Raw genomic sequence first — 23,629 nt, forward strand, 5'->3', positions numbered from 1 at the left:
CGGAGCATCCTTCGTAACCCAGGGTGAGGTGACAATGCTGGTGCTCATCGCCATCCTTACAGGTCAGCCCTCTCTGCCTCCGCGGAGTGAAAAGGCTCAAACACAGAACCGTGTGGAGCTTTCCAGAGCTCCTGAGGCGCTGAGCAGGAGCAGCTCCTGCTGTCCCCCCCAGCCTTCAAGGCTCAGCTCTCTCTCGAGTGAATTTTAGGGAGCGAGCAGCCCATCAGCCTGGCCACAAGGCACGAAACCTGGGCTCGCGTTGCCTTCCCTATAAGTACAATTAAGCTGTCGTTAATTAGGTGAAAAACCCTGGCGAGTTCCCCTTTTCGAAGGCCGGGGGTCCCCCAGGATGTGCAGCCCGGAGCACCTGCAGGGCTCCCGGCACATCCATCGGGACCCGCTCGGTCACAAGACCGAGAGGAGTGGGGAGAAGGTGACAGCACCCAGGGGAACACGGTCCCGCTCCCATGGGTGCCAGCGGGGTTTTGGGGACGGGGTTTGGCTGCACACAGCATCACACACCCCCGAGGGGGGTCGGGGTGGGAGCTGGGGGCTCTCGGTTCCTCGCTGAGGGGACACTGCCAGCACTTGGGTGGGTGTCACGGGTGCCACTGCCAGGGTGGGACACGGTTAAATAATGTCACTGTTTGTCACAGCCCCTGCACGGGCTGCTGCGAGGTGTGGGACACTTGGGATTGAGGAGGGATGGCAGTATTTCGTGGAATTCTGGAATGATTTGGGTGGGGAGGGACCTTAAGACTCAGCCAGTGCCACCCCCTGCCATGGGTAGGGGCACCTCCCATTACCCCAGGCTGCTCCAAGCCCTGTCCATCCTGGCCTTGGGCACTTCCAGGCATCCAGGGGCAGCCACAGCTCCTCTGGGAATTCCAAGTGAGCTCCTCACCACCCTCCCAGACAGGAATTCCTTCCCAATATCCCATCCATCCATCCATCCATCCATCCATCCATCCATCCATCCATCCATCCCGGCCCTCTGGCAGTGGGAGTCATTCCCTGTGTCCTGTCCCTCCATCCCTTGTCCCCAGTCCCTCTCCAGCTCTCCTGGAGCCCCTTCAGGCCCTGGAAGGGCTCTGAGCTCTCCCTGGATCTTTCTCCTCTCCAGGGGAGCATTCCCAGCTCTCTCTGGATCCCTCCCTGCCCCAGGGGAGCATTCCCAGCTCTCCCAGCCTGGCTCCAGCGCAGAGGGGCTGCTGTTCCGCGTCCTTCCCAGACCTGGACCCCGCACCGCAGGTGGGGTCTCACCTGAGAGGGGCCGGGGGGATGCTCCATGTGCATGGAATGCCAGCAGTGCTGATCCAGGTTACCGAAACACCCGGATCGGGATGGGGTTCACGCGAGGCAGATGTGTGGGATGACCAAAAAACGAGCGAAACCTCTCAGCTGCAGACTCCATCCAGCCTGGGCTGTAATTTAAAACCATCCGGAGCCATCCCAGGTGAGACTCTCTCTGTTTTCCCCCCCACCTCCCGTTGGGAATTCTGCTCGGGATGCTCCGACCCGTTCAGCTGAGCTGTAACTAAGCCAGTCCGACCCCCACGCCGTTGTTTCCGCGCCAGTCCGAGTCTGCCTCGGTTTATTTTGGCTTAAGACCGTTCCCAATCGAACCGCTGGCCGTGCCTGAGCTGTCCCGCTCAGGTTTAGGGCAGGTCCTCATCACTCAGGAGCTTTAAACCCAGCCTAAACCCCCCCCCGCGAGGGTTTGGGGTGCACCCACAGCCCGACGGGGCAGGAACCAGCTGCATTCCCAGCGGGAAGCAGGTGCCACTCGTGTCGGGGGTGGGGCAGGTGAGCGTTCACGCTCCCGTGTCGCTGTCACCCTCGGGGGGCAGACACCCACCCGGCTCGGCTGAGCCGGGCGTGGGGCTGGCACTCGTGGGGATGCGGAGTTTTCCAGAGCAGGGCGAGGAGCTGCTTGCTCCGGAGCAGGAATTCCCCACGGGATCCTCGCCCGTGGGTGCCGATAAGGCTGAGCAAACCCGCACCCTCCGCTACAAATCGGGAGGAACCGGGTGGTGGTGGGGGTGGCACCGGCCACAATGAAGCGTTGAGGAGGGGTCGTTTAATTTTGGGGAGGGGTCCCTGCTCTGACCTGCGGGGCCGTGGGAGCCGGACACGCAGCGGGGGCCCCGCAGCATCCCCGGCGCTGCGGCTGCGGGCGCGCTCCCACCGTGGGAATGCGGTGCCGGGGGAGGACTCCCGTGGGACGGGGGTGTCCGCGGGACCCCCTCCTCACCCCCGCGGGTCGTGGCGGTGTTGCCCGAGGGGGGCGCGGGCTGTGGATCCCCCTCCGCGCCCCGCGCCCGCCGCGCACCTCGGCAGCGCCGGGGGCGCCGGAACCGGCGGCCAAAGAAGGGAGCGGAGGCGGGGCCGGATCCAGGCCTTGTATGGCGCTTCCCCTCGGCCGCCCGCCCGCCGCCGCCCCGAGCTCCCCCCCCGTTCCCCCCGCCGCCGCCGCCGCCGCCGCCGCCGCCGCCGCGCTCCCCCCGGGCCGCGCCGGGCCACGGGCGGGGCGGGCGGGGGATGCGCTGGAGAAGGGGCGCAGCGGCTTGGGGGGCGGCGGGAGGGGTGCAGGGTGGGGTGAGAGACGGACAGAGGGGTGCAAAACAAGCAGAGTGCCCTGCGAAGGATGGGGGGTGGAAAGGGTGCAAAGGAAGGGGGCTCTGTGCAGGATGGGGGGGGTCTAAGGAGGGTGGGGGGTTCTGCACAGGATGGGGGGTTCCGTGCAAGATGTGGGGGCTCTACAAAGGGTGGGGATCTGCACAGGATGGGGGGTTCCGTGCAAGATGTGGGGGTTCTACAAAGGGTGGGGATCTGCACAGGATGGGGGGTTCCGTGCAAGATGTGGGGGTTCTACAAAGGGTGGGGATCTGCACAGGATGGGGGGCTCTGCACAGGGTAAGGGGGACTTCTGGTGGAAGGGGGGGTCGGTCGATGGAGGGGCATCGGTGCCCTGCTTGGGGTTGCAGTGCTGGGGGGCTGCAGTGAATGAGCGGCCCTGGAGTGCGCGGGGGCCCTGAAGTGGATGTGGGGGTCTCTGAAGTGGATGTGGGGGGCTCTGAAGTGGATGTGGGGGTCTCTGAAGTGGATGTGGGGGGCTCTGAAGTCAATGGTGACCCTGAAGTTGATGGAACACACAGGCCCCTCGTCCCCCCGCGGTCACGAACAGCCCAAGTCGGGGGTCGCTGCCCCCCACCCCCGGGAGCGCTCCCCCCGCCCCGCACACAGCAGCACCCCCCGCCCACCCCGGCCCCCGCCCCGGGCGGCTGCCGGCACCGCGCAGCGGCCGCGCCCGGGCCCCGCTGCACCTCCACGGCCCCCGGTGTGCCCGTGCCCCGCGTCCCCGCGGCGATTGCCCGGTCCCCTCCCGCCGCAGCCCTCCCGTAGCCCGGATTTCACTCCCATGGCAAAGCCGGCCCTGCAGGAATTGGGTAAGTGGAGCTATTGCAACACAGCATTTTTCCATACATTTGCTATATAACTCGGAGGGTTTTAAAGATAGCATCAGTTGGCACACTTAGCACGAAACCACCTAATTACTGACGCCTTGGAAGTGCCAAACTTTTAAAGGGGGGAGGTGAGGTTAAAATCACAGGCGACCAACAAGTGTTACCTGTTTTTAAAGTATTCCAAGCGCTGTTCTCCACGGGAGTCGGGACATGGGGAGGGGGCGGCTCGGGGCAGAGCCATCCCCTCTGTCACCGCTGCCACTACACCTAGGGGCTGGAGGCTTCTGCAGCCCCCCCACTCTGACCCTCTCCTTCCCACCAAACTCCACTGCCTGGCGCTGTGGCTTTCCCTGCACGGCTCCCATCCCGTTCCTGTGCCAGCCCGGGCTGCGGGATGGGGTTTGTGGCCGTTCTTGGTCTCCACTGGAGGAAAAAAAAAAAACCTCCCGGTAAGAGCCTGGCTCTGAGCAGCCCCGGAGGCGGCCGCAGGTCAGGCACGGCGGGGGCGGACTGTCCCCGCGCCCCCGCTGCTTCCCGGGGGGAAAGATCCGGGCTGGAAGGGCTGGAGCCGCCGCCGGCCGCCCTGCGCAGGGGCACGGCACCGCTCGGCGCGGGGGATGCAGAGGGAGAGACCCCCGGTCCGGTGCGCTGCGCCCGGTGTCCGGTGCAAGGTGCCCGGTGCCCAGTGCCCGATGCACGCCCGGTCCCCTGTACTCGGTGACAAGCGCAGGATGCCCCGTGCCCTGCGCAGGGCTCCCGGTGCCCGCTGCCCGGTGCAGGGAGCCTGGTACCCCCGCCACAGGATGCCCGGTGCTTGGTGCAGGAATCCCGGTACCCCTTCTCCGGTGCGGGATGCCCAGCTCCCGGTCCCCATTGCCCGGTGCAGGATGCCCGGTACCGGCTACCCCCTCCCCGATGCGGCATGCCTGGTCCCCTTTGACCGGCGTCCGCTGCCCTGTCCCCCTTGCCCGGGGCAGCATGCCCCGTTGCCGGTGCCCCCATCCCGGAATCCGGTGCCCGGTTGCCGTTGGCCGGTGCAGGGCTGCCGGTTCCCCTCGCCCGGTCCCCTGTCCCCCGTCCCCGCCGCTTCCTGCTCTCTCCAACGTTCCATTGTGCGGAGCTTCCATTGTGACGTCTCGGCCTCGGCTCGGCTTTGTCTGTCCATATATGGGCAGCTACGTCACGGAGCGCTCCCGCATAAAGGCCCCGCGGAGTCCCCGGCGGAGCAGTCGGGCGGCAGAGAAGGAACCGGCGAGCGCAGCGGGGCCGAGCGCGGGGGAAGCGGGGCCGGGGCCGGGAGCCGGCGACAGAGAGAGAGGAGAGAGAGAGAGAGAGAGGAGGGGTTAAATCCTCCCCCCCACCACCACCCCCCCCCCCAGCTTCTACAACCACATCTGCCAGCCAGATCGCCCCCTCCCCCTCGAGGAAACACCACCAAGGGACCCACGGAGGACCGCGCCCCCCCCGCGCCCCCTCCTCCGCGGCCACCCCCAGCCCCCCCCCCGCCTCCTCCTCCTCCCCCCCGCCGCCCCCGCCCCAACTTTTCTTCTTGCATGATTTCCCTCGCACGGATTTGCCACTCGGATGTTGTTTCCTCGGGAGCCGAGCTCGGAGCCACGTTGAACCAGCCTTTTCCTCCAGTGCTATGACAGGCAAACTACTGGAGAAGCTGCCGGGGACCATGAACACTTTGATGAACCAATTGCCTGACAATCTGTACCCAGAGGAGATCCCCAACTCTTTGAATATCTTCTCCAGCACCAGCGACTCGGTGGCTCACTACAACCAGATGGCTGCAGGTAAAGCGGGAGAGAAGGAAAATGGGGAAAAGGCAGGAGCAGGGGGGAGCCGGTGGGGCGAGGAGGAGGATGCTGTGGGTGTCATGGAGCCTCGGAGGGAAGGGAAGAGCTGGGGCTGGGGAGCGTCCCCCCCCCGCACCCACCCACCCCTTTCCTCGCCGTGTCTCCGCGCGATCGCTGCAGGGCTCCGCCGAGCGCTGCCGCCGCCGAGCCGCCGCCGCAGGTACGGGGACGGCGGCCGGGCTCCGTGGGGAGGAGAACCCGGGTGGAAAAGCTGGAGGGCCGAGGGGACGGAGGGCAAGGCCGGGCACTCCCGAGGCGCGCAGGGGCCGCCCGCCCGCGCCGGGATCCGCGCGGCTGCGGAGGCGCCGCGGACGCGCGTGGCCGTGGCGGCCGCCCCCCCACACCCCGCAGCGGCGGCGGCGGCAGCGTGGGCTCCCCGGGACGCGGCGCCGACTTTCCCGGAGCGCGGGGCTGGGGAAAACGGGGTGGGGGGGAGGACAGGAGAGAGGGAGGGTCTGGGGGGCACAGGTGAGCGCCGAGGGCGGCGGGGGCGGGTGCTCCCCGCGTGTCCCCGCTCCCACGCGGAGCCCCGCCAGGCTAAACCCCCCACCCCCCTCCCCATCCCCGTGTTTCTCCTCGCCGGGGCTCGGCGCAGGGAAGGCGGCGAGTTGGTAACGGCGTCGGCGGCCGCAGCCCCGGCTCCGCGGAGTGCCCAGCGCTGCCGGGGCTGGACGGGGAGGAAGCCTACCTGTAGCCGCAGGTACCTCCTTCCCCCGGCGGCGCGGCGATGGGGTGTGCCCCCCACCCACCCACCCACCCCGGGCAGCTCCTCGCGGGGGCGGCGCGGGCGGCCCCGCATCGTCGGGACCCCCGGCAGGCAGCGCCGCATACGCGGGGTGGAAGCAGCGAGGGGAAGGGGGGGGAGCGAGGCGAGGGGGAACCGGTGCATCCCCGCTCCCCGGAGCATCCCCCGGAGCATCCCCCGGTGCATCCCCGGGCCCTCCCGGCTCACCCTGCCCCGCTTCTCTCGCACTTTGCAGATAATGTTATGGACATTGGCTTAGCGAACGAAAAGGCCGGTCAGGAATTGTCCTCCTACTCGGGCACTTTTCAACCCGCCCCGGGCAACAAGACTGTCACCTACCTGGGGAAATTCGCTTTTGACTCGCCCTCCAACTGGTGCCAGGACAACATCATCAGCCTGATGAGCGCCGGCATCCTGGGGGTGCCGCCGTCCTCGGGCGCGCTCACCAGCACGCAGAGCTCGGCAGGCAGCATGGGGCCGCCGCAGGGCGAGGTGGACCAGATGTACCCCACGCTGCCGCCCTACTCCTCCTGCAGTGACCTCTACCCAGAGCCCGTCTCCTTCCACGACCCCCAGAGCAACCCTGGCCTCACCTACTCCCCCCAGGATTACCAGGCGGCCAAGCCCGCCTTGGACAGCAACCTCTTCCCCATGATCCCAGACTATAACCTCTACCACCACCCCAACGACATGGGCACCATCACGGAGCACAAACCCTTCCAGAGCTTGGACCCCATCCGCGTCAACCCGCCCCCCATAACCCCGCTGGAGACCATCAAGGCCTTCAAGGACAAGCAGATCCACCCGGGTTTCGGGGGGCTGCCGCAGCCGCCCCTCACGCTCAAGCCCATCCGACCCCGCAAGTATCCCAACCGGCCCAGCAAGACCCCGCTGCACGAGCGGCCCCACGCCTGCCCGGCCGAGGGCTGCGACCGCCGCTTCTCCCGCTCCGACGAGCTCACCCGCCACCTTCGCATCCACACGGGCCACAAGCCCTTCCAGTGCCGCATCTGCATGCGGAGCTTCAGCCGCAGCGACCACCTCACCACCCACATCCGCACCCACACCGGCGAGAAGCCCTTCGCCTGCGAGTTCTGCGGCCGCAAGTTCGCCCGCTCCGACGAGCGCAAGCGGCACGCCAAGATCCACCTCAAGCAGAAGGAGAAGAAGGCCGAGAAGGGCTCGGGCGTGCAGCCCCCCGCCGCGCCCCCCGCCGCCGCCGCCACCACCTCGCCCCCCGTCGCCCTCGCCCCTGCCGTCACCACGTGCGCTTGAGGGATTTTGGGGGGCGGCGCGGTGGCACCCCTTCTCCTCCCCTTGCCCTCGGCACCGCTCCGGGGGGAACCCCACGGTGTTCAGGATACCGGGCTTGTGCTGCGACGGGTCCGCTCTGCCCGCGCCCGGATTGACCGGCTCCAGGCTGCCCGCACCTGGATCCTGCCTGCACTTGGATCGATGGGACCCGCACCGCCCGCACCCGGATTGCCCGGACTCGCGCTGCCCGCGCTGGGATTGCCCGCAGCACCTGGATCCCGGCTGCCCGCTCCCGCACCTTCCACATCCCGGCTGCTTCCACCCGCACCGCCCGGGTCCCGGCTGCCCGCTCCCGCAACTCCCGGATCCCGGCCGCCCCGCACCCGCCCCGCCCGGGGCCGGGCTGTCCGCACCCTCCTTGCCCGGCTCTCCCGGCTGCCCGCTCCCGCACCTGGATTACTGGCACCGCCCGGATCCCGGCTGGATTGCCCCATCCCGCCTCTCCCGGCTCCGACTCTCCCGCACCCCGCGGCCCTCACCCGCCACCTCCCGGCTCCGGCCCGGCCCGGCTCCGGGCTGCCCGGGCGGCACATCCCGGGAATATTCCCGGCTGACCTGGATGCCGGGGCTCGGTCCGACCCGCCCGCCCTGCCGGGGCTCTCAGCTCCACGATCGGCCCCCCCCCGGTCCCGTCCTGCCCGGCTCCCCCGGGGCTGGGCGCTGCAGGATCCGCGAGGGGACGGACGGATGGACGGATGGATGATGGACAGATGGACGGATGGAGGGATGGATGGATGATGGATGGATGGATGGATGGATGATGGATGGATGGATAGATGATGGATGAAGGGATGGATGGATGGACGGATGGATGGATGGATGGATGATGGATGGATGGATAGATGATGGATGAAGGGATGGATGGATGGACGGATGGATGGATGGATGGATGATGGATGGATGGATAGATGATGGATGAAGGGATGGATGGATGGACGGATGGATGGATGGACGGATGGATGGATGGATGGATGGACAGATGGATGCATGGATGGATGGACGTATGGACGGATGGATGGAAGGATGGAAGGATGGATGATGGATGGATGGATGGATGGATGGATGGACAGACGGATGGATGGACGGACAGATGGATGGATGGACGGACAGACGGATGGATGGAGCTGATCTGGCTGCTCTCCTCGCTGGGCCTGGAGCCCCGTTGTCCCCGTTGTCCCCGTTGTCCCTGTTGTCCCCGTTGTCCCCGTTGTCCCCGTTGTCCCCGTGTCCCCCCCGTGTCCCCCCCGTGTCCCCAAGCACCGGCTCCCCGTGCTGGAGGTAAGAGGGCTCAGCCCCCCAGGCCAGGCTGGGGGCGGGGGGCGGCTCTGCGGGTCCCCCCAACTCCGGGGGGCGGCGGGGAGCGATGTCCCGGCAGCAGCTTTTGGGTTTGTTTTCTTATTTTTGGTTTCTTTTCCTTTTTGTTAATTTTTTTTTCCTTTGTTTTCAGCAGAAGGGAAATTCTTTACAGAAATACAGGGAAAAAAAAAAAAAGCACCCCAGTATTTTGCTGAATACTTTTTATAATGTGAGATATTTTTATTTTATTTTATTTGGTCACTTTAAAACAATCACCCAACTACGGAGGAGAAAAATCAATTAGTCCTCTATTTTATTTTATTTTTTTTTTCTTTCTCCTTCTGGTATGTGCATGTCATTGCATGACTGCTCTGATTTTTTTCTTCTTTTGTTTTAATAAAACTGTGCTCAGACATTTAAGCTAAACTAAGCAAAAATAATAATGACTTAAAAAGAAAAAAAAATCTTTGTTGCCAAAAGGTCGTGCTATCCAGGTTTGATGTCTGCATGTGAAAAAAAAAAACACAAAAAAACACATTAAAAACGTACAAAAAATAAAGAGAGAAGGAAGAATGCAGTCTAATTTATGTGAACTGAAAGGAACAAAAAAAAAAAAAAACCAAACCACAATCAGGTTTAACCACACAAACCTAAGGGAATGATATTTTTTGAAAGACTTTTGTATAAAGTTGAGTACTTAGAGAAAAAAAAAAAAAATCATACCAGATGTAATATATTTTGTGGATGTTTTTATTTCTTGGATTTATAGTACCTTATACTAAGGTTAAAAAAAAATTATGCTTGATATTGTGAAAAGGTGATAATTTTCACACACATTTCATTTGCTCATTTGTCATGTTGTAATGCAAATATGATAGTTAATGCATACAGCATTTTTAAGGGAAAAAATCAGAAATATTGAACTGATGTATTGTTGTACCATTTGCACTGTGAGCAAATGCTAATGCAGTAAATATATTGTGTTTGCTGACAATCAAAATCTGTAGTAAATATCTTTATTTGCTTAAATTGATCTATATTGGTTTGGAAAGTAAAAAACCCAAGGTTTTAATGTGTAAGGGGAGTGTAAAAAGGGTTGAAATGTGCAGGGAAGTGGGTGCTGTGTCTCTTTACGGGCGACTTTGAAACCTGTCTGTACAGAATTTTTTTTTCCCAGTGCTGTATTTCCGTAAATATTATTTTTTTATATGACTTTTTTAAAAAAAAAAACAACAATAACCCACTTTTTCTTCTCAGTCCCCCTCCCTCTGCTTCAGTTCTATCCACAGGACGGCACAGCGAGACCCCGCTGGATGACCCCGAAGGCGACTGGCTCCGTCCTTGCGTCACCCATCTGGGATGGGGCACCCAACTGGGACTGGGGCACCCAATTGGGACTGGGGCACCCAGCTGGGATTGGGGCACCCAGCTGGGATGGGGCACCCAGCTGGGACTGGGGCACCCAATTGGGACTGGGGCACCCAGCCGGGATTGGGGCACCCAGCCGGGATTGGGGCACCCATCTGGGATGGGGCACCCAACCAGGATTGGGGCACCCAACCGGGATTGGGGCACCCATCTGGGATGGGGCACCCAACCAGGATTGGGGCACCCAACCGGGATTGGGGCACCCATCTGGGATGGGGCACCCAGCTGGGATTGGGGCACCCAACCAGGATTGGGGCACCCAGCTGCGATTGGGGCACCCAGCTGCGATTGGGGCACCCAACTGAGATTGGGTCACCCAGCTGGGATTGGGGCACCCAACAGGGATTGGGGCACCCAGCTGGGATTGGGGCACCCAACTGGGATTGGGGCACCCAACCGGGATTGGGGCACCCAACTGTGATTGGGGCACCTAGCCAAGATTGGGGCACCCATCTGGGATGGGGCACCCAACCAGGATTGGGTCACCCAGCTGGGATTGGGGCACGCAATTTGGATTGGGGCACCCAATCGGGATTGGGGCACCCAACCGGGATTGGGGCACCCAACCAGGATGGGGGCACCCAACCGGGATGGGGGCACCCACCCTCTCCCCAAAAATCCGCCATGTCCTTGCTTTGCCCTTGACCTCCCATCCTGTTTCTTCGTGCTCGTGCCGTCGCCGCCTTGACCCCGTCACCGTTTTGCCGGCGGCCGCCGGGATAACTTTGGGCCACCAAAGAGGATCGCGCCGCTTCAGCCGGTAATGCCCCCGCGCCCTTCGCCCGCAGGGGATTTTTTTTCTTTTTTTTTTTTCCCAGCCTGGATTGCTTGGGATAAAAATAAATCGCTGGGTTTCAGCGCTGGCGCTCGCACGGGCACGAGGAACGAGTGGGAGAAGGAGCTTGGAGGCGTTTGGATGTTTGGAGTGGTGGCGTGTGGTGGTTGGATTCTTCCCCGGGGATGGGGATGGAGGTCGGAATCCCGGAGTTGGGATTGTGCTGGAGGATCCCAGGGGCTCTGGGGGTCCCTCGGTCCTGCTGTGCTGGGGTGGAGCGTGACCGGTTGGGCACCCCAGCAGTGTCCTCCTTGCTGGCAGGGCTGGTGGCTGGCACTGGCACCGTGCTCTTTCCTGCTGTTCCCAGGGTACGAAAGCCTTGGTGATGTTGTCAGGTTTCCTCCTTTTTGATTTGGAACTGCAGGTGGGCCGGGAGAAGCTGCTGCTCTGCCCATTGCAGGGGTTTGTTGAGCTCCCTGGCTTGGAGAGGCTTTAATTTTGGGGAAAATCCAGGCTCTGATGGTGACTCAGGGCACAGCTGGCCCAGACAGGGATGGCATCTAGAGGTGTTGAGGACTTGGCTGTGGCGCTGCACCAGGCGCCTGCGTGGATTCCCGGTGGTTGAGTGTTGGTGGCTGGATTGGGATGAGCTGGGATTGTCCTTCCCTGTGTGCTCTGGAGGTCCTGCAGCCACGAGGGGCTGCAGGATGGTTTGGGAGCCATCCGTGTCCCTGTGTGTCCCTGTGCCGTGAGGGGCTGTGGGATGGTTTGGAACCATCGGTGTCCCTGTGCCACGAGGGGCTGCAAGATGGTTTGGGACCATCAGTGTCCCTGTCGAGATGGTTTGGGACCATCTGTGTCCTTGTGTGTCCCTGTGCCACGAGGGGCTGCAGGTTTGGGACCATCAGTGTCCCTGTGCCACGAGGGGCTGCAGGATGGTTTGGGACCATCGGTGTCCCTGTGTGTCCCTGTGCCGTGAGGGGCTGTAGGATGGTTTGGGAGCCATCAGTGTCCCTGTCGAGATGGTTTGGGACCATCTGTGTCCTTGTGTGTCCCTGTGCCATGAGGAGCTCCAGGATGGTTTGGGATCATCGATGTCCCTGTGTGTCCCAGTGCCGTGAGGGGCTGCGGGATGGTTTTGGAGCCATCGGTGTCCCTGTCAGGATGGTTTGGGACCGTCGGTGTCCCTGTGTGTGTCCCTGTGCCACGAGGGGCAGCGGGGATGGTTTTGGAGCCATCGGTGTCCCTGTGTGTCCCTGTGTGTCCCTGTGCCATGAGGAGCTGTGGGGTGGTTTGGGAGCCATCGGTGTCCTTGTGTGTCCCTGTGCCACGAGGGGCAGCAGGGATGGTTTGGGAGCCATCAGTGTCCCTGTGCCACGAGGAGCTGTGGGGTGGTTTGGGAGCCATTGGTGTCCCTGTGCCACGAGGAGCTGTGGGGTGGTTTGGGAGCCATTGGTGTCCCTGTGCCACGAGGAGCTGTGGGGTGGTTTGGGAGCCATCGGTGTCCTTGTGTGTGGCTCACTTGGGCAGGAACCAGAGCACAGGGAGAGCCCCCAGCTTCACCCAAGGGTGCTGTGCTGCTGCTGCTGGTGCTGGAGGTGCCATCTCCACCGCTGGCTCGTGCTGGACAATGCTGGAGATCCTGGCACAGCAGAGGAGCTGCCCCAGCGAGGAGCCACCCAACGCTGCCCCAAGGCTTTGGGTTCCTTCTGCAGCCCAGGAGCAAGGAAGGAGCCCACCAGGCCCTGGGGACCCTCTCTGGCAGCCAGGCCTGGGTGTCCCGCTGGGCAGGACCGCCCTGGCACGGAGCGGGAAGGTGAGGAGCACCCTTGGGTGGCAGAGCGCGGGGAGCGCGTGCGGCACCTTGCACGAAAAATGTTGGTTGCTACGGAAACACGGCACTTTCCATCCCCGTTCTGGGCTATCTGTGTTCTGGGGAGGAGGGAAGGGCTCCCAGTCACGTACCAGCTCCGCAGAACTTGCTGCCTTTGCCTCCTCAACGGGAGCGGCGGGGTCCTGAGGAGGCCACCAACACCTCGCTCCTCCCCGCTGAGGGTCCTCGGGGCGTTGCAGGATGTGCTTGGATCCAAGGGCTCTCCACAGGATGGGATTTGCTGCTGAGGAGGAGCACCAAGAGCTGAGACTCCATCCCTGGGGTCGGGAGCGACGAGGACCCCCAGCAGCTCCTGGTTTGCAGCTGGAGTACAGATGTTGGTGGGATCCTTCCCCGATCTTCTCACCTCTGGCTCAGCTTCTGCCACTGCCTGGCAGGAGACATCATCCACAGAAGGCCGGGATGGTTCTGGATCATCTGCCCTCGTCTCCCACCCCGTGTGGATCCATCCCCATCCCTTCTGGAGGAAGGGGCCACACTCATCCTCCTGGGACAGGGGGACAATCAGCAGAGCCTCCACAGAAGATGCCGCCCCAGTCCTGTGGCCATCAGGATGACACACCCAGGCTCGTCCCAGCCCTGTCTTGTCCCACCCCCTGCGCCCCAAGGTGACAGCGAGGGGCACCACGGTGGGCACAGGCCCAGGAGCAGCAGCCTGGCCCAGCTGGCAGCAAAACCTTCCCGGCCCCAGCCTTCCTCTTCCTCCTCCTCCTGCCCACACCTGGACACAGGGACGTGGGGGACCCTCCTGGCTGCCTCCCCTCGGGGTTTGCTCTGACACCCACCAGCACCCCAAAATCCATCCCTTCCTTCCCCTCAGGCCACCTCTCATCCTCCCCTGGCACAAAAGGGGACGACAAGGGTGGGGGTTGCCACCCTCCCCTCCCGGTGGCCCCCCCCTTTTGGGTTAATCCCTGTCCTCAGCGGTGTCGGTAACACCTTCCCAGTTTAGCATCCTCCTCCCTGCTGTAATTACCGTGCTGTTTACCTCCACCTGCTAATTGATAAAGCCACCCCTGGCACCCGGCCCGCGCCTCCGCCCCGGTGGCACCAGCGCCGATCCCGCCCCCGGGATGGCACCCTGGGCTGGGCACTGGGGGGTCCGGGGGCACCCCAACCTTGGGGGGGCTCTGCAGCACCCCAGGCTCACGGGTGGGGGTGGCTGGTGGGTTTTTGGCCAGCCCAGTGCTGAGGACAAGGTGGGTTTTTGGTCACCAAAAGGACTTGGCTGTCCCTCCCAGCCCTGCCCAGCCTCCTCAGGATGGGTTTGGGGCCTTTCTGCCCAAAAGTGGGTGCTCCTGCTCTTCCAAAGGTGGTGACATCCCTTGGATTTCCTTACCTGGGGAGGGAAATCCTCCCCTGGCTCTCGCCCACCCCTGGGTCTCTGGGCACCCCCTGCCCACGCCCATCCCGGGAATCCCTTCCCTGTGCCCTCGCCCACCCCAGGGAATGACCCTGGGCACCCCTCTGGTCCAGCTCAGGATGTTCCCAGGCGATTCCTGACCCTCGCCCACCCCAGGGAGGCTCCTGGGCATCCCCTCCCCGTGCCACTGCCCACTCCGGGCTGCTCCTGCCCATTCCATGCTCCTGCCCTCACCCACTTTTGGGATGTTCCTGGGCAGCTCCTCCCCGTGCCCAACCCGCTCCAGGGCTATCCAGGCAATTCCTTCTCCTGGCCCACTCCAGGGGTGATCCAGGCAATTCCTTCTCCTGGCCCACCCTGGGGTTTTTCCAGGCAATTCCTTCTCCTCACCCTGGGGATGATCCACGAAATTCCTTCTCACCCAGCCTGGGGTTTTTCCAGGCAATTCCTTCTCCTAGCCCATCCTGGACATGATCCATGAAATTCCTTCTCACCCAGCCTGGGGTGTTTCCACGAAATTCATTCTCCTGGCCCACCCTGGGGCTTTTCCAGGCAATTCCTTCTCCTGGCCCTTCCCGGGTTTATTCCAGACAATTCCTTCTCCTCACCCAGCCTGGGGTTTATTCCAGGCAATTCCTTCTCACCCACCCCAGGGGTGATCCATGAAATTCCTTCTCCTGGCCCACCCTGGGGATGATCCAGGCAATTCCTTCTCCTCACCTGGGGTTTTTCCATGAAATTCTTCTCCTCAACTCGGGGTTTATTCCATGAAATTCCTTCTCCCCACCCGGGGTTTTTCCATGAAATTCCTTCTCCCCACCCGGGGTTTATTCCATGAAATTCCTTCTCCTCACCCCGGGGTTTATTCCATTAAATTCCTTCTCCCCACCCGGGTTTATTCCATGAAATTCCTTCTCCCCACCCGCGGTTTTTCCGGGCAATTCCCGTCCCGGCCCTCGCCGGGGTCCCCCCGCAGCTCCCCGCGGTCCAACCCCGCTCCCGCCCCGTTCCCACCTTTGCACCCAAGCCGGGCCCATTTCGGGCTCCCCGCCTGGCGCGCCCTGACAGTGACGTCACTGTCATCGCAGTGTGACGTCACGCCCCCTCCGCGTGACGTCACGGCGGCGCGCGGGGCCGGCGGCACGCGGGGCCGGAAGGGGCGGGGCCAAGAGCGGCGGAACTTCCGGGAGCGGCGCGGGGCGGCGGGGGAAGATGAGCTGGTGAGAGCGGGGGGATACCGGGCACCGGGAACGGGCACCGGGACAGGGAACGGCACTGTGACAGGGACCGGGCACCGGGAACGGGCACCGGGACAGGGACCGGGCACCGGGAACGGGCACCGGGCACCGGGAACGGCACTGTGACAGGGACCGGGCACCGGGACCGGGCACTGTGACAGGGACCGGGCACCGGCACCGGGACGGGGAACAGGCGGGAGAACCGGGCACCAGGAACGGCACTGTGACAGGACCGGGCACCGGAACAGGGACGGGGAACTGGCAGGGGAACCGGGCAGCGGGAACGGCACTGTGACAGGGACCGGGACCGGGAATGGGCAGGGGAACCGGCCACCGGGACCGGCCACCGGGAACGGGATAGGGACAGGGACCGGACACCGGCACCGGGAACGGCACTGTGACAGGGACTGGGCACCGGGAACGGGATCGGGCACTGTGACAGGGACCAGGCACCGGGACCGGGACGGGGAATGGGCGGGGGAACCGGGCAGCGGGACGGGGAACCGGACAGGGAACGGGAACGGGCGGGGGAACCGGGCACCGGGATAAGGTCCGGGAACGGGACAGGGTGGGGAAACTGGCCACTGGGACTGGGCACCGGGGCAGGGACAGGCACCGGGACCGGGAACGGGCTGGGGAACCAAGCACCGGGAGCGGGCCAGGGACCGGCCCCGGGCCAGGGCCGAGGAACCGGGACTCCCGGGACACCGGGAGCGGGAGCACCGGCACCGGGACCAGGCCAGGGCGGAGGAACCGGGACCAGGAGCGGGCAGGGCGAGGGAACCGGAGCCGCTGGCACCGGCCCGCCCGGTCCCGGCTCCTCACTTCGGGCACTGCGGGTGAGGAGCAGCCGGGGACGGGCCCCGGCCCGGTGGGAGCCCCGGTGCCGGCCCTGGAGCAGATCCTGGTGCTGGCCAGGCTTGTCCTGATCCTGGCCAGGTTTGTCCCGGTCCTGGCCAGGCTTGTCCCAGTCCTGGCCGGGTTTGTCCCGGTCCTGGCCAGATTTGTCTCACTCCTGGCCAGGTTTGTCCCAGTCCTGGCCAGGCTTGTCCCGGTCCTGGCCGGGTTTGTCTCACTCCTGGCCAGGTTTGTCCCGGTCCTGGCCGGGTTTGTCCCAGTCCTGGCCGGGTTTGTCCCGGTCCTGGCCAGGTTTGTCCCGGTCCTGGCCAGGTTTGTCCCAGTCCTGACCAGGTTTGTCCCAGTCCTGGCCGGGTTTGTCCCAGTCCTGGCCAAGTTTATCTCAGTCCTGGCCAGGTTTGTCCCGGTCCTGGCCGGGTTTGTCCCGGTCCTGGCTGGGTTTGCCTCACTCCTGGCCAGGTTTGTCCCGGTCCTGGCCAGGTTTGTCCCGGTCCTGGCCGGGTTTGTCTCACTCCTGGCCAGGTTTGTCCCGGTCCTGGCCAGGTTTGTCCCGGTCCTGGCCGGGTTTGTCCCGGTCCTGGCCAGGTTTATCCCGGTCCTGGCTGGGTTTGCCTCACTCCTGGCCAGGTTTGTCCCGGTCCTGGCTGGGTTTGCCTCACTCCTGGCCAGGTTTGTCCTGGTCCTGGCCAGGTTTGTCCCGGTCCTGGCCAAGTTTATCTCACTCCTGGCCAGGTTTGTCCCGGTCCTGGCCAGGTTTGTCTCAGTCCTGGCCAGGTTTGTCCCGGTCCTGGCTGGGTTTGCCTCACTCCTGGCCGGGTTTGTCCCGGTCCTGGCCAGGTTTGTCTCACTCCTGGCCAGGTTTGTCCCGGTCCTGGCCGGGTTTGTCTCACTCCTGGCCAGGTTTGTCCCGGTCCTGGCCGGGTTTGTCCCAGTCCTGGCCAAGTTTATCTCAGTCCTGGCCAGGTTTATCCCGGTCCTGGCCGGGTTTGTCCCAGTCCTGGCCAGGTTTGTCCCGGTCCTGGCCAGTTTTGTCCCCGCTGTCCCTGTACCACCCCCTCAGGTGTGCACCCTCACGCCCTCACCTGTGCCCCCACAGCCCCCCAGGTTCACGGAGGCTCCCCAGTGTCCCACTGGCTGTGAGATGCTGCAAAACCACCTTCAACTCCAGGAAAACCCGAGTTTTCCTTTGAAAAAGAGGAAGGAACAATTCCCACGTGTTTGAATCAAACCGATGAGGGCTCAGGTTGGACACACTGCTTCCTTTGGTGCTTTTTTATTTGAATTTTATTGCAAATCAATAATATGAGAAACGAACCTGGGCTGCTGTGTGTGATTTCTCATCCTGGGTGTTCTGGAGATCAACCCTGTTGTGAGAGGTAGAGGATGGAGCAAGAGCTAAAAGGGCTTTTCCTTGCCTGGCAGGTTGAATTCCGCGGTGACCATGGAAAATTTTTTGGGTTGGGAGCTGTGGAAGTTGTGGTTTGGAACTGTACTGCGAGAATGTAATGAGGCACACACAGGTGCTGATTAAAACTGGGCATTTGGGCTAAAAATACACATTTATCCACTGGAATCACTTCGGTTTTGCTTTACTCAGAACAGCAACAATTACAGTCAGCACTGGCTAATGAGGTTTTGGAGCCAACTTTTCCCAGGGATTCTGAGGGAAGGGACTCTGGAAGGGACCTTCTGGCCAAAATGTGAGGAATAAATAATCCCTCCATGCGTTGGATGCGGAATAATTTGGGTGCAGCACTTCCACTTGCACTTCCCCCCGTCCATCTGGCCCCGGGGACTGTCCCTTGTCACCCCAACACACGGGGCTTTTTCTGGGAGCCCTTTCTCGGGGAGATCTGGTCTTTTCACCTCTTTCTGGAGAGGAATTCGAGGTCGTTGCCTGCCAGTTTTTTGGCTGCCTTTTTCTACCTCTGTAGAGGTTAGGATTGAAGGTACTTGAGATGATAATTTATCAGGTGTTTATTATTTCGTATCAATGTTACAGTCTCACAGCAGTGAGTTTTGTAGTCTTTCATTACCAAGGCACAAAATGGTTAACTATCTCTTGTTACAAGGTCTATTATGGTTAAACTATCCAACTAAGAAATGGTACCTAAATTATTTTCACTTCTAACCCAATAACTGATCCATTGAAGTCCACACTTGGACTTTGCTGTTCAATTACAAAATACCACCCAAGCCCATGAAGAAGGAGGGAGAAGAAAGTAAAGAATAAGCTGCCTCTTCCCTAAAACCTCCACCTTGCTTCATATTTATTTCTATATTCTAAAACCCCAAACTCTTTTAAGTTTTCCACACACTTCTAACCAACCCCACACCCGTAATCCCAGTGCTCTCAATCAATTTTGAAAATTTTTGGAAGTTTTATCCGCTGCCTCAGGTCAAGCGCAGCGCTCTCCTGTGGGTCAGAAAATCTCAAATTCTCAGCACCCACAACTCCCAACAGTTGCCTGGGGAGTTTGGAGGGGAAACTTCTGAGGAATTCTGAGTTTTCTTTCTTCTCCGGCTGCGTCACCCTCTGACGCACGCCAGGCTCGGAGCCTGTGGGGCCGCACAATCGCCCTCAGTCTGGGCCTGGGCGTGTGCCCTCCGTGCCCGCTGCTTCCCGGGGTGCCCTCTGCTTCCCGGGGTGCCCTCTGCTTCCCGGGGCTGCCCCCTTCCCGGGATCAATGGGGCCATTCACGGCGTGCAGGGCCCGGCGTGACGTCCGTGGCGGCGCTGCCACACGTGGGGTCGTGTCCCGCTGCTGAAATGTCACAGCCAGGCACGGAGGGAGGGCTTTGTTCAGCCCCTTTGTTTGGGGATTGTTGATTATTGAGCTTTAAAAATGATCCCTGAGTTCATTTCCTACAGGGAAGCGGGGACGTGGCTCAGCTTCCACGATGGGCACCGTGAGTCCTGGGTTGATCCCTCTTTTTCCAGGGTTTGGATGCTGCAGCTGAGGAAGAGGATGGAGCTTCGTCCTCAGCTTTGTCTTGCAGAGCTGGGAAGTGGCACAAACTGCCACCGTTTGGGCTCCCGGGCACTGGTATCCTTAATTTTTTTATAAGGGGAATGCCCAGGGATTTGAGGGCTGTTGGCAGGTTGGTGCTTTGTTGAGTGGCATGGAGTTAATCCTGAGGTATCGCTCATTCCCCAAGTTCTCTGTGCTGCTTGAGGGCTGGGAACGCTCCCAGGAAGTTGGGGTACGATCCTGGAATGTGGTGATCTCTCCCAGGAGCAGAGGGAAAGCTCCTTGGAACACGAGCAACACTCCCAGGAATGCAGGGAATGCTCCCAGGAACACAGAGAATGGTCCCTGGAACACAGGGAATGGTCCCTGGAGCACAGGGAATGCTCCCTGGAACACAGGGAATGGTCCCTGGAGCACAGGGAATGGTCCCTGGAGCACAGGGAATGGTCCCTGGAGCACAGGGAATGGTCCCTGGAGCACAGGGAATGCTCCCTGGAACACAGGGAATGGTCCCTGGAGCACAGGGAATGGTCCCTGGAGCACAGGGAATGGTCCCTGGAGCACAGGGAATGGTCCCTGGAGCACAGGGAATGGTCCCTGGAGCACAGGGAATGGTCCCTGGAGCACAGGGAATGGTCCCTGGAACACAGGGAATGGTCCCTGGAACACAGGGAATGGTCCCTGGAGCACAGGGAATGGTCCCTGGAGCACAGGGAATGGTCCCTGGAACACAGGGAATGGTCCCTGGAGCACAGGGAATGGTCCCTGGAGCACAGGGAATGCTCCCTGGAACACAGGGAATGCTCCCTGGAACATAGGGAATGCTCCCTGGAGCACAGGGAATGCTCCTGGAGCACAGGGAATGCTCCCTGGAGCACAGGGAATGCTCCCAGGAACACAGGGAATGGTCCCTGGAGCACAGGGAATGCTCCCTGGAACACAGGGAATGCTCCTGGAGCACAGGGAATGCTCCCTGGAGCACAGGGAATGCTCCCTGGAGCACAGGGAATGCTCAAAGGAACATGAGGATCACTCCTGGAACATTGGGAATGCTCCCTGGAACATTGGGGATGCTCCCAGGAACACAGGGAATGCTCCCAGGAACAGGAGGATCACTCCTGGAACATTGGGAATGCTCCCTAGAACATTGGGAATGCTCCCTGGAACATTGGGGATGCTCCCAGGAACAGGAGGATCACTCCTGGAACATTGGGAATGCTCCCTGGAACACAGGGGATGCTCCCTGGAACATTGGGAATGCTTCCTGGAACATTGGGGATGCTCCCAGGAACACAGGGAATGCTCCCAGGAACAGGCGGATCACTCCTGGAACATTGGGAATGCTCCCTGGAACACAGGGGATGGTCCCTGGAACATTGGGAATGCTCCCAGGAGCACTGGGATCACTCCCAGGAGCACTGGGATCACTCCCAGGAGCACAATGATGATCCTCGTACCAACACAGGAAAACTGTTCCATGGGGCTGCTGCCGGTGACAGAGCCTGGATGAAGCCCCCAAATTCCCAATTCCTGCTCCCAGGCAGTGAGGCAGCTCTGCCTTTCTGGCCTTGCTTGGACAGCTGAGATGGTTCTGGAATCTCAGCTGAGCTCCATGGCTTCCTTCAGGCTTTGGGTTGGGATCTCTTGGAGCATCCTCATCCCCCTCTTCCTCATGTGCCATCCAGTGATTTCCTTCCTTGGCCATCACTCCTGCTGGATTTTACTGTATCATCCCCTTACTGCCCCAAGGGCCTCATTTTTGACTTTATAAAATGTTTTTTACGGTTCCTGAAACTGCAACGAACCAAACCTCGTAACCCCCAAACATCCCCTGCTCCGACTTCCCACTCCCCCCCAGCTGAATTCCCACAGGGAAAAGGAGATCTTGTTTGGCTCTTCCAGGGGATGGGAGGGTGGATGAGTTTGCACAGCCTCAGAGTGGGGTGGGTGGTTATTCCTGGTGTTTTCTGTGTTTTGGGATTGCACAGGTTGTTGGTTATTCCTAGTGTTTTCCGTGTTACAGATTTGCACAGCCTCAAGGCAGGTTGTTGGTTATTCCCAATGTTTTCCACATTATGGATTTGCACAGGTCGTTGGTTATTCCTGGTGTTTTTCCCTGTTACGTTTTCCCTGTTATGGATTTGCACAGGTTGTTGGTTATTCCCAATGTTTTCTATGCCATAGATTTGCACAGATAGTTGGTTATTCCTGATATTTTCCATTTTATGGATTTGCACTAGTTGTGGATTATTCCTGGTATTTTCCATGTTCTGGATTTGCACAAATAGTTGGTTATTCTGGTATTTTCTGTCTTGTGGATTTGCACAGCCTCAGAGTGGGGTTGTTGGTTATTCTGGTATTTTCCATGTCACAGATTTTTACAGGTTTTTGGTTATTCCCAGTGTTTTCCCTGTTATGGATTTGCACAGATTGTTGGTTATTCCTGTTGTTTTCCACATTATTGATTTGCACATTTTGTTGGTTATTCCTGGTATTTTCCCTGTTACAGATTTGCATATTTTGTTGATTATTCCTGGTATTTTCCATGTTATGGATTTGCACAGGTTGTTGGTTATTCCTGATATTTTCCATTTTATGGATTTGCACAGGTTGTTGGTTATTCCCAATGTTATCTGTGCTATGGATTTGCACACGTTGTTGGTTATTCCTGGTGTTTTTCCCTGTTATGTTTTCCCTGGTATGGATTTGCACAGGTTGTTGGTTATTCTGGTATTTTCCATGTTACAGATTTTACAGGTTCTTGTTTATTCCTGGTATTTTCCCTGTTATGGATTTGCACAGGTTGTTGGTTATTCCCAATGTCTTCTGTGGTATGGATTTGCACATGTTGTTGATTATTCCCAGTGTTTTCCATGTTACAGATTTGCACAGGTTGTTGGGGTTGTTGATTATTCCCGGTGTTTTCCATGTTACAGATTTGCACAGGTTGTTGGGGTTGTTGGTTATTCCCGGTGTTTTCCATGTTACAGATTTGCACAGGTTGTTGGGGTTGTTGGTTATTCCCGGAGTTTTCCACATTATGGATTTGCACAAGTTTTTGGTTATTCCCGGTGTTTTCCCTGTTATGGATTTGCACAGGTTGTTGGTTATTCTGGTATTTTCCATGTTACAGATTTTACAGGTTCTTGTTTATTCCTGGTATTTTCCCTGTTACGGATTTGCACAGGTTGTTGATTATTCCCGTTGTTTTCCGTGTTACAGATTTGCACAGGTTGTTGATTGTTCCCAATTTTTTCCATGTTACAGATTTGCACAGGTTGTTGGGGTTGTTGATTATTCAAGGTGTTTTCCCTCTTATGGATTTGCACAGGTTGTTGGTTATTCCCAATGTCTTCTGTGGTATGGATTTGCACATGTTGTTGATTATTCCCAGTGTTTTCCATGTTACAGATTTGCACAGGTTGTTGGGGTTGTTGATTATTCCCAGTGTTTTCCGTGTTACAGATTTGCACAGGTTGTTTGGGTTGTTGATTATTCCCAGTGTTTTCCATGTTACAGATTTGCACAGGTTGTTGGGGTTGTTGATTATTCCCAGTGTTTTCCGTGTTACAGATTTGCACAGGTTGTTGGGGTTGTTGATTATTCCCAGTGTTTTCCATGTTACAGATTTGCACAGGTTGTTGGTTATTCCCGGTGTTTTCCCTGTTATGGATTTGCACAGGTTGTTGGTTATTCCCAGTGTTTTCCTTCTTATGGATTTGTACATTTTGTTGGTTTTTCCCGGTGTTTTCCGTGTTTTGGAGCCGTGGCCAGGCTGGGAGGTGGATGCAAACACCTCCCTGGGCTCTGTTTTCTTCCCTCTGGATAAATATTGATGTTTTTGGATCCCGCCGTGGCCACGCTCCCCCTTCCCTGCGGGTTTCAGCGATACTGGGATGATGAGCACGGGACAAAATCCACTGGGATGAAGCAAGTGGATACCAGAGCGGTGAGCGAGGCTCCCAAACACCTCTCTGTCACCTGTGCAAGGTGCTTTGCACATCCCAAACTTTTTATCACGGTGAAACTGGAGCGCCAGCCGGGCATTTCCCGGGGTGGAGCAACCTGGAAAAGCCACCACCCTGGCTCCCCTGCCACCATCACGGGCCTCGGAGTGGTTATTCCTTAATTGTTCATTTTTCCACCTGTTTTGTCCAGGTAGCTCCAGCCCCGTGCTCTGGTTGAGCCACAACCGTGTTTCACAACCGTGCTTAAAATGGATATTTTTGTAGCATAGTCAGGGCCTAAAACAGCCCTGCAAAATTCTGCTCGCCCACGCGCCTGGCGTGAGTAATTTTCTTTTGATGGGTGAGTAAAATATCATTATTTTTTTTTTTCATGCTCCTCTTGGAATGGGTGGGAGAGAGGATTCTGACATTATTTTTGATTTGCTTAGCACTGACACCGCGCCTGGCTCC

The 23,629-nt window shown here is 59.8% G+C and overlaps 2 protein-coding genes across 3 annotated transcripts in view; both read left to right on the forward strand.

Annotated features, from left to right (window-relative positions):
* Positions 1-4,960: 4,960 nt before the first annotated feature.
* EGR3 (early growth response 3) lies at positions 4,961-9,684 on the forward strand. Of its 2 annotated transcripts, none has more exons than XM_021548173.3 (2): positions 4,961-5,266; positions 6,310-9,684. In XM_021548173.3, exons 1-2 carry the CDS (start codon positions 5,113-5,115, stop codon positions 7,347-7,349), a joined length of 1,194 nt encoding a protein of 397 aa, XP_021403848.1. In that variant the 5' UTR covers positions 4,961-5,112; the 3' UTR covers positions 7,350-9,684. The 2 variants fall into 2 exon arrangements, with proteins under 2 accessions (XP_021403848.1, XP_021403849.1); XM_021548174.3 differs by lacking the exon at positions 4,961-5,266 and adding an exon at positions 5,385-5,489.
* A 5,619-nt stretch (positions 9,685-15,303) lies between these two features.
* The window catches only part of BIN3 (bridging integrator 3), a 47,768-nt gene continuing 39,442 nt past the window's right edge, over positions 15,304-23,629 (forward strand). The window contains exon 1 of the mRNA XM_077789248.1: positions 15,304-15,364. Within this exon, the coding sequence (XP_077645374.1) occupies positions 15,357-15,364 (8 nt within the window). The 5' untranslated portion in view covers positions 15,304-15,356. The remainder of the gene's footprint in view (positions 15,365-23,629) is intronic.

Source organism: Lonchura striata, chromosome 32 (genome assembly GCF_046129695.1).
Source record: "Lonchura striata isolate bLonStr1 chromosome 32, bLonStr1.mat, whole genome shotgun sequence".
NCBI lineage: Eukaryota > Metazoa > Chordata > Aves > Passeriformes > Estrildidae > Lonchura > Lonchura striata.